The 10,114-nt window shown below is 40.0% G+C and overlaps 1 protein-coding gene across 3 annotated transcripts; it reads right to left on the bottom strand.

Annotated features, from left to right (window-relative positions):
* Positions 1-4,410: 4,410 nt before the first annotated feature.
* Positions 4,411-9,814, bottom strand: LOC108698533. Of its 3 annotated transcripts, none has more exons than XM_018230087.2 (3): positions 9,660-9,753; positions 7,598-7,729; positions 4,411-7,252 (listed from the first exon to the last, which is right to left on the bottom strand). In XM_018230087.2, the coding sequence occupies exons 2-3, from the start codon at positions 7,667-7,669 to the stop codon at positions 4,952-4,954; spliced, it is 2,373 nt and encodes a 790-aa protein (XP_018085576.1). In that variant the 5' UTR covers positions 7,670-7,729; positions 9,660-9,753; the 3' UTR covers positions 4,411-4,951. The 3 variants fall into 3 exon arrangements, with proteins under 3 accessions (XP_018085576.1, XP_041428764.1, XP_018085577.1); XM_041572830.1 differs by having other exon boundaries at positions 7,628-7,729; XM_018230088.2 differs by lacking the exon at positions 7,598-7,729 and having other exon boundaries at positions 9,660-9,814.
* Positions 9,815-10,114: the final 300 nt, after the last annotated feature.

Below are 10,114 nucleotides of genomic sequence, written 5' to 3'. Positions count from 1 at the left end.
ACTGACTATTGCTGTACTCATCTAGAACACCATATGTGGGGGGGGGGGGGAGTCATTTATAAACTGGGCAAATTTGCACCTGAGCAGTAACCAATGACAACCAATAAGATTGTTTATACTGCTCAACTTGCAGCTGGCTGAAAAGTAATCACTTATTAGTTACTATGGATTACCGCCCAGGTGCAAAAGTTGCTCAGTAGTTATAAATGAGCTTTAGTTTTCCTCTCCCTTGGACGATATTCTCCTCATACATCATATATTTGGCCCTGACAGAACAGTCTGACAAATCAATTGTGTTTTGATAATTTCTGTATCCAGGTAACCTCCATACCACCTCTTTAAATTACTTACTTCTGTAGGACAGAACCCAGCCCGCATGTTGCTCCTTTGCAGTCATCTGAAATGTTGCATGTATTCATGGCATTGGGAAATTGGGAAGTGGACTGGTGCTAGCTCATTCTGAGTGGCCAAAGCAGTGGCTAAAGAGGTCCTGTTGAATGGCATTCTAGAAATGAGACTATGGTGTACATTTTAGGACTTTTCTGTATAAGCATTACAAACTCTCCCCTAATTCTCCATTTCTTCTGTCTATAAACACCCTCAGCCCTTATCTTCTTTATACTATCTTATCAAGCTTTAATTTGGTTTTAGCCCACCACCATGCTCCACCCTCAATCCTGCTCCAACAGTCATAATTTCTTTTATATATTACAAAGCAGACAATTGGTGTGGTACATAGCAATGAAATGTGCCAAAGTCACTTAGAAAGATGGGAATTGTTCATGGAAAAAAAAAGGATAGTAGAATCCTGATGGCTGTTAATCAGATGGTCTCTGGTACTTTGTTTCAGGAGCAGAGACTACCAGCAGCCAGACTCTCTCAATAGCAAACACATTTCCAAATAACATTACAACGGGCAACAGTTTCAGCTGCAAGCTGGAAAGACGCAGAGTAGGAGGGCCAAAAAAATAAATTTAAAAAAATTCTGTAGACCTTTTGAAGTACTGTGGTGGCTTTTTGAAATTTTCACAAGGGAATGTAGTAGTTCACTGACCCCAGTCTTCTTGATGGGGGCTTTACTGATAGGAGTGCATCTAAGATGAAACAGTTTAATGTCATTTATAAAATAATCCAAGTCCAATAGTATGGCTATAAGATACCTCAGCAAGTCAAGTTTCTTAATATGTCTGGCATGAGCAAACGTAAAAAAATCTCTTCTATTCTGAAATAGAAATTGCAGGGAAAGGTATAATACATGGCCTTATGACTACTGTTAAAGCATACAATCATCCACAATCTCCATGCAGTCAGGACTGTATTTAGTCCAGTGCTGCCCCTTCTGAGGTTGTCACATGCGCAACCAGTCTGTCCTGCACAAATCCCTGAGGTACCAAACCTCAGCACTGCCATCCGATTTGGCCACAAAATAACCAGCGGCTGGTCAGGGGAATTTTTCAGTATTTGGCAATATTTTTATTTAACATACAGGTACCCATGAGCCACCCTTCAGGAAAAAAAATACACACACAAACACACAAGTGATTTAATCACAAAAACCACTGGCAACCTGTTATATTTTATCACAAAATAGTATCAACAGCCTGCCAGAATGAAAAAAACTTACATTTATATTATAATGATGTATGGTTGTTTAATATTGCTACATAACCCTCCCCTTTTATGTATTGATGATTTCCAAATTTCCTTGGGCTTAAAACGGCACCAAGATTATATGCAACCAGAGGCTACAGCTTGAAGGGCAATGGCTATGATGTAAAAAGGTCTGAAGCCCATTTATGTTATCTTGCAGTTAATCACCAGTGAGGCAGTTTTTGTCACTAATCACTTCACTTAAGCTGGCCATAGACGCAACGATCCGATCGTACGAATCGTGGATTTGTACAATTTTCAGAACGTGTGTGGAGAGTCCCGACATTTTTCATCCGGCGGAGATTGGTCGTTTGGTCGATCGGACAGGTTAGAAAATTTCTGTCGGCTGCCGATAATATCTCTGCATGTATTGCCGATCGTACGATTTTCAGTGGGAGACTGTCACTAGCTTTGCAGACAAAACTATCGTACGATTGCTGTCAGGGGCAGAACATTGGCTGATCTGTTCTTTTACTACTTTATTTGATCGGAATGGTAAGACTTTGATCTGAATGGTTAGTGGAGGGTCGGGAGATGGAAAAGTGATTTTTGCGTCTATGGCCAGCTTAAGGCTGTTTAAACCCATGTTCCAAGTGTTTACCTTCTGTACATACATTCCATACATTGTTTCTAATAACAATTTGCCACACAGATTTAATTTTATGTATTTATTTGCATCTTTGTTCAATACGACATGGCTATCTGGAAACAATCTAGAAAAGAGTCCCCCATCATTGGGGAACTCCTTATAAACAAGAACATTTCAGAGACAAATCTGGTATATAAGCAATGTTGAAGTGTTAATCATCACAGCATCATATAATAGGTAGTGGGTCTCAATAAAAATATGAACCACGGCAAAAGTATTTTATATGGAATGTTTGTTATAAAATAGTAGCATTAGTATTGATATTGCAACACTCATTTTGTGATAACTTCTCTTAAAATGAAAAGCTATAAGAGCAATGGCACAGTACATCATTTTCCTTTTATTTACACAGAAAATATGGCATGAGTTACAAAGGAAGCTTGGCATAAACAAATCAAAATTTACAATCTATATATATTTATACATCCATAAATGAAATGGGACAAGTCCTCTCCTCAAAGTCCTACTAATGATAAACAGACAGACATTCTGACTTAAAGGGATACTGTTATGGGAAAAAAAAAATTTTTCAAAATGAATCAGTTAATAGTGCTGCTCCAGCAGAACTTTGCGCTAAAATCCATTTCTCAAAAGAGCAAACAGATTTTTTTATATTCAATTTTGAAATCTGACAGGGGGCTAGACATTTTGTCAATTTCCCAGCTGCCCCAAGTCATGTGACTTGTGCTCTGATAAACTTCAATCACTCTTTACTGCTGTACTGCAAGTTGGAGTGATATCACCCCCTCCCTTTTCCCCCCCAGCAGCCAAACAAAAGAACAATGGGAAGGTAACCAGATAGCAGCTCCCTAAAGGTGGCCATACACGGATAGATCCGCTCGTTTGGCGATGTCGCCAAACGAGCGGATCTCCCTCCCATATGCCCACCTTGAGGTGGGCAATATCGGGCTGATCCGATCGTGGGCCCTAGGGCCCAACGATCAGATCCTTCACATTCGCAAACGGGCGGTCGGATCGCGGGACCGCATCAATGAACAGATGCGGCCGCGATCCGACGGGATTTTCAACCCCATACGATCGAGATCTGGCCGACTTTCGGCCAGATCTCGATCGGGGAAGCCAGTCGGGGGCCCCCATACACGGGCCAATAAGCTGCCGACTCGGTCTGTCGGCAGCTTTTATCGGCCCGTGTATGGCCACCTTAACACAAGATAACAGCTGCCTGGTAGATCTAAGAACAACACTCAATAGTAAAAACCCATGTCCCACTGAGACACATTCAGTTACATTGAGAAGGAAAAACAGCAACCTGCCAGAAAGCATTTCTCTCCTAAAGTGCAGGCACAAGTCACATGACCTGGGGCAGCTGGGAAATTTACAAAATGTCTAGCCCCATGTCAGATTTCAAAATTAAATATAAAAAAATCTGTTTGCTCTTTTAAGAAATGGATTTCAGTGCAGAATTCTGCTGGAGTAGCACTATTAACTGATGCGTTTTGATAAAAACATGTTTTCCCATGACAGTATCCCTTTAAGATGCTCTATTAATACAGTTCCAATTTTAAGAAAACGGTCTTTTAATACAGCAGAGTAACAATACAATTGGCATATTAAACTAGCAACACACTGTTGGTTTGTTGTTAAGCTTTTTCCTGCCCAAGATATAGTCAGAAGAAAAAGTGCATACTGGCAATGTAGTACCTGTATTCCTGGTTCAAAGGAGAAGGAAACCCTAAAAATGAATAGGACTAAAAATGCCATATTTTATATACTGAACTTATTGCACCAGCCAAAAGTTTCAGCTTCTCAATAGCAGCAATGATCCAGGACTTCAAACTTGTCACAAGGGGTCACCATCTTGTCTGACACTCACATGCTCAGTGGGCTCTGAGCAGCTGTTGAGAAGCTAGGCTTAGGGGTCGTCACAAATGATCAAGCGGCAAATAAGCTTGGCCTGTCATACAAGCCGATGCTACAGGGTTGATTATTAAATTCTGATGCTAGTTGCACTGATTTCTGTGCTGCCATGTAGTCATCCATATTAATTACTAATCAGCCTTATACTGTGACATTTATTTTGAGTTGGTCCCTAAGCTTAGTAAGTGACAGCAGCACAGAGCATGTGCAGTGAATCAGCAGAAAAGAAGATGGGGAGCTACTGGGGCATCTTTGGAGACACATCTTTACTGCTTAAGGACTGTGGTTGCCTGGGGTTGGTACAGAAGCCCAAAATTTCTAGCTGCTACTTTAGTTTAACTTTCCTTGTCCTTTAAGGTTACTATGAGAATAATGTGCTACCTAGCAACGATTTCCCAAAGAGCAGATAATCTAGCCAGATCACTGGCAGGAATATTGTTAAAGTCCTATAATTTAAGGGGGCATATAAAACGACTTTACTAAACTTAATGAAAATCCTGCTGTGATTAAAAATAATTTTCATGTACCAGCAGCATGTGGGCTTTATTGATATTGACTTACTAGTTCCTTTTATCAAAATGCATTTCACATTAGTAAATGGTCCTTAACTCATATGGGTTTAAGGATCTCTCTTTTTTGGATAGAAGTAAACAGGTGTTTTTCTACACTTTATTACAAAAAGACTAGTTTATGATTAATACATTTTAAGCGGCAGCTCATGGCTTTGCACATGTCCAAGTCCAATGTCCTTCATCAGCCACTGCACTATGTGGGTTAAGGTGAAAGGGCAGTGGTAACCCGAGAAAACCAGCTGTGCTGTAGCTTACCTGTAGATATTTTAATTACATCAGTCATCATAGGTATAACATGTTCGCTGGAGGCGTCGTGGTACACGGGTTTGGCAAGTCTGCATTTGCGGACATGTGTCACTGTGCCAAAGACTCCTTTTCCTTTTATTGCTGAAAAACACCTTAATTTCTGGTTGTGTATATTTGCATTGTAAGCCAAAGCTGCCAGCTTTGTCATTGCTTCTATGGCATCCATTTTCAAATGCATATACTTTGGGCGATATTTAAAAACAAATCTGTGATACATCTCAATTTCCTCAGCATGTGAACACTGTGATAAATGAACCAAATCATTAGTCACGCGAGGATTCATTATCACTTGCCTTAATGAGTACAGTGCTGAAGTTCCTTTTTTCAGCCAAGGGCAGGACGTTTGTTCCCTGGCTGCTAGTGGCCGATGGGTGCAAGCTGAGCAGAATATCGAGCCCTTCCATGTATGTTGATTTACAATGTGTAGGAGTAAAGACTGCCACCTCTCACGCAGCAAATCTGTATTTCCATGGCTGGTTTTGGCGGCCCACCATAAATGGCTTGTAATGGCAGGAATCCACTTTTCAAGTTCAGGACATGCTCTTCTCTTGCTTAGATATTTCAGGTGTTGTTTCAGAATACGAGCATACAGCCATACATCATATTCATGCTTAAGGTAGCCATATTTTTTTCTCATAATTTTTTTTATCCTAGGGTCACAGTCAGTAGCAACAGCTTTGACATCAAACTGTTCTTCTAATATTCTGTTTAAACAGGTCTTGAAAGCCAACTTCTCTGCAGCAACGGAAGGAGTTCTCTCAGATGTCTGTTCAATTTGAAAATCCAGAATTCTTTTAGTGGCAACGTCAATAAGAGTGTAGTTGCAGTACTCTGTGGAGTGACCTGGAATATTTTTCTGGCAGTCCCCAGCAAGGGACAAAGGGCTGCTAATATAAGCATCCTTAAGACGTTGTCTTTCTTGCTGCCAGTGTACATCAACTGTTGGAAACAAATAGCTTTGCTGGTAGTCATAGTAGGTCTCTGCACTTATCTGTTGAAGGCCTAACAATTTATTCATCTCTTTTACCTTAGGAAAGTTAGAGCCACTAAAGAGCAAAGCAGCTGCCATTAGAAGATTTCCAACAGCAACTTGTCCATTTACAGGTTGGCTATGCCATAGGTGGAATCGGTGTCCATTATGGCAGTGCCCAAAGACTGACAAAAAAGTGCCATCAACATATTTCTCAAGTTCAGTTATATGTGCGCGACAGCCATTTCCAGAACCACAGCTTAGTTTTAGGAAAAGATCATCTAAGCAAGATTCAAAAACAATAAACTTTCTTTCATGTGCCATCGCAGCCTCTGAAACATCTCTCTTAATGAAGCTCTTTGTTTTAGTTATAGGTGAACTTTCTGAATCAGACTCAAGCTTTATTACTTTTGGTGCAGTTAATGTTATATTTGTCGTGGAAGATGTGCATTGTGACTTTGCACAATTCAAACAATCATCTACTTGATGGTGAACCTTATTCAGTGGCAGAAAGACAGTGCCATCAATGTTAGTAGGTCCCTCCTTGTATGCTGGATCCCATCTTGGTTCTTCTTTAGGTAATATTGGAATACAGACATTAGTGGTAAAAGAGCTTTGCATTATCTTCTGTGGTTGTCTAGCACAACTAAATTCATCTTCAGAACACTGTACACCTTGATTTGTAGTGAAGTATTCAGGATCTGTGGAAGTAGAGGCATCCACCATTTTTTTAGATGTCAGCTTCCATGTATTCTTCAACATATAATCACGGATGGCATACGTTATAGCTTCTTCTTCTTCTTCATTAGTTTGATTTGTTCCAGACTGGTTCATATTTTTATGAGATGTTTGTACAGTATCAGCCTTACGTTTAAATTTCTTGGAAAGTGGGAAAACAATGTTACCTTTACTGACTGCCCTGCAGTTGCTCGCCGGGAAAATAGTTGGAATTGCATCTGCTCTAAGAACCAATTTCATACCTTGACAGATATAACTTTCAGGTTCAAAATGAGCAGAACAGATTCGAAAAATATTCCTCTTTCTTGTATCAAGAATTTTCTGCGCATAGGAATCAAGGTTACCACAATCTTGTCCAATTTGCTGAAGCCATAACTTTATCCTCTTAATAGAACAAGGAAACCCATGCAAAGTGACTCCAAGGTCACGTTTGTTTTTCCGACTTGAGTTCCGACAACCCTTTACTATGCATTTTGTCATGGTTGGTACCTGCAAATAATCAAAAACAATGAGATTTAAATTAATATATCCTTGATAAAATATTGTGTACATCGTGAGCAGGTTAAAATATATGCTTAGCAATACAGGAGTTAATCGTTTGAAGTCTCCCTTGTGAGTCTTTATCCACGGGCATGCACTTGAACAATGCAAACAAAACCAACAGTTAATGTATATTATAATAAGTGACCCGTTAAAGAGTTTTATCAAATGGGCATAAACATATCAGTAAATATTTCAAATATACATCTTTTCCCTTGAGCAGCCATTTTGTTATGTTCGGGTCCCTGACTAACTGATCACCTGAAAGGAAAAAAATGCAGTTTCTAACTGTACCTGCAAGGGTAATGGAGGTAAAAGACATACTTCTGTCCATCCATTGGCTGATGTGTCACAGCATGTATCCATGCCGAGGGGGCTTGTGTGAATGCCGAACCCCAGGGGTGGACTTTAGTACTTAAAGGGATACTGTCATGGGAAAAAAAAATCAGTTAATAGTGCTGCTTCAGCAGAATTCTGCACTGAAATCCATTTCTCAAAAGAGCAAACAGATTTTTTTTATATTCAATTTTGAAATCTGACATGGGGCTAGACATTTTGTCAATTTCCCAGCTGCCCCAAGTCATGTGACTTGTGCTCTGATAAACTTCACTAACTCTTTACTGCAAGTTGGAGTGATATCACCCCCTCCCTTTTCCCCCCAGCAGCCAAATAAAAGAACAATGGGAAGGTAACCAAATAGCAGCTCCCTTACACAAGATAACAGCTGCCTGGTAGATCTAAGAACAACACTCAATAGTAAAAACCCATGTCTCACTGAGACACATTCAGTTACATTGAGAAGGAAAAACAGCAGCCTGCCAGAAAGCATTTCTCTCCTAAAGTGCAGGCACAAGTCACGTGACCAGGGGCAGCTGGGAAATTGACAAAATGTCAAAATTGAATATAAAAAAATCTGTTTGCTCTTTTGAGAAATGGATTTCAGTGCAGAATTCTGCTGGAGTAGCACTATTAACTGATGCGTTTTGAAAAAAACATGTTTTCCGATGACAGGATCCCTTAAAGATGGCAGTGATTCATTATGGTTACCCAATGGCACATATTATTAGAAAAATATTTTATGAAAAAGTTTTAATTTATATAAAAGTGTATTACCTATGGTCTGTTTTATGTCATTGTTATAAAGGCCTGCAAAGTTTCCCTTTAATCGCTGCACATTAAAATGATGGCAGGTAAACCAGCAGGCAGAATTCTCTACTTAATAATCAAATCTCAAGGGCAGAATTGTACCGTTTCAATCAATCAAACAGATGTATCACGCACTTCACTATTTATAGCTTCATTATTTGACAGCATTGTTGTAATCCAGGGTTGCCAGGTTGGTGGTTTTCCAGTCAAATTGGGCTACTAATTTAAAGGTCAGGCGGGTTTTGGAAGTACAAAGTAGCCAAGGTACAGATTTGGGCTACTTTTTGGTCCTGGTTGTTTTGTTTTTTCTTGCTCTAATGTGCCAAGCCTGCGTCTCCCAGTACATTATGGGTAATGTAGTTTTTGTTTAAAAATTTGCCAACTGCCAAGTTTAATGTAAGACTACAAACCCAGCATGCAATGGGACTGACTTGTGTAGACGTCGGGAGTTAGCAGATTTTGGGCTCTGTATGCCAGTCTCCCATCTCTCTTAAGCATTCTCACATTTTCCCGTGACTTTGCTCAATTTCAGACAATTTTGCGGCAACCAAAATGTCTAGAGGTTGACTTGTTTTAACCATATTGATTGAAATTGTATATGCATTAGGGCCTTATGGGGCCCCTATAACTCCTGGGCCCTCCTCTGTAATTACGCCCCTGGGTGAATATGTCCCATTGTACGTAATGAAAAAATCCATGAAACAGCAAAAATTTGAAAAAGGCGTATTTTCACATATTCATTTATTAGACTTTGTTTTTCACTGCACATATTGTGCTATTTTTGGGCTACTTTTGAAGTGCCTCTTGGCTAGTTTTGGGCTGGTTTTGTAGCTGACTGGCTGTTTAGTTTTTAAAATTAGACCGGACAACCCTGTGTCAGTCATATAGGAGACCAATGGAGCCAACAACCTGAGGCAGAACTCCATGCAGATCCCAACAAATATACACAGGTTTCTAAAATAACCATAAGCCTGGGGACGAATAACAACAAGCAATATATAACAGGCTTGATGCTGACAATACTAAAATAACTATAATAAAGGAGGCAGCGTGAGCGTTTACTTCTCATTCCATGCTGCACTGCTGTTCGTAGGGGCCTCGGTACCGTATAACCTCTAGAAATGCGCAGCACAATACAGCTATAAAATCATTGCGGTATGGCGAGGTAGAATTTAACAACGCAAAAATACCAGTTCCAAAGTGAACGTACCGTGCAATAATCTTTCAAGTCTTTCACCCTGGCCACCATCACTTGGTTGTAAGAGGAAATGAGGTAGAGACAAATACGAGCACACGTTTATGCACGGCATTCTGGGTCTTGTAGTTTCTTGAGGCAGCGGGAATTTATACAACTGAAGAAGTGAAGATCGTGTCAAAGTTGGGAGGGCTCGGGCTTTTATTTTGTTCACAAAAGGTGTCAGCCATACTGTTGCTGCTCTCTAGACCTAAACAAAGCTAGAATAACTAGTGGAATAATAACTACAATATTAAGTGATAAGTGCAGGCCGCTTGTGCTCAGTGCTGTACACCAGGAAGCAGAACCTCACATCCAGCACATGGGACATCAACAGCAAAAAATGATTCTACTGATGCCATTTCATAAGATGCATCCCTCGGGAACATGTGTTCTAATAAACAAAAGCCGAGTTTCTTTCTGCCTATTAC

This window comes from Xenopus laevis, chromosome 8L (assembly GCF_017654675.1).
Source record: "Xenopus laevis strain J_2021 chromosome 8L, Xenopus_laevis_v10.1, whole genome shotgun sequence".
Taxonomy (NCBI): domain Eukaryota; kingdom Metazoa; phylum Chordata; class Amphibia; order Anura; family Pipidae; genus Xenopus; species Xenopus laevis.
Note: the sequence above shows the minus strand (reverse complement) of the source record. Positions and strands in the feature narration are given on the sequence as shown.

What these genes read in the sequence shown, in the direction of transcription:
- LOC108698533 (XM_018230087.2), bottom strand. Translation starts at nt 7,669, where the DNA reads ATGGATACATGCTGTGACACATCAGCCAATGGATGGACAGAAGTATGT. An exon ending in TACCTCCATTACCCTTGCAG is followed by an intron (nt 7,253 to 7,597) that starts GTACAGTTAGAA and finishes GATTATTTGCAG; the next exon opens with GTACCAACCATGACAAAATG.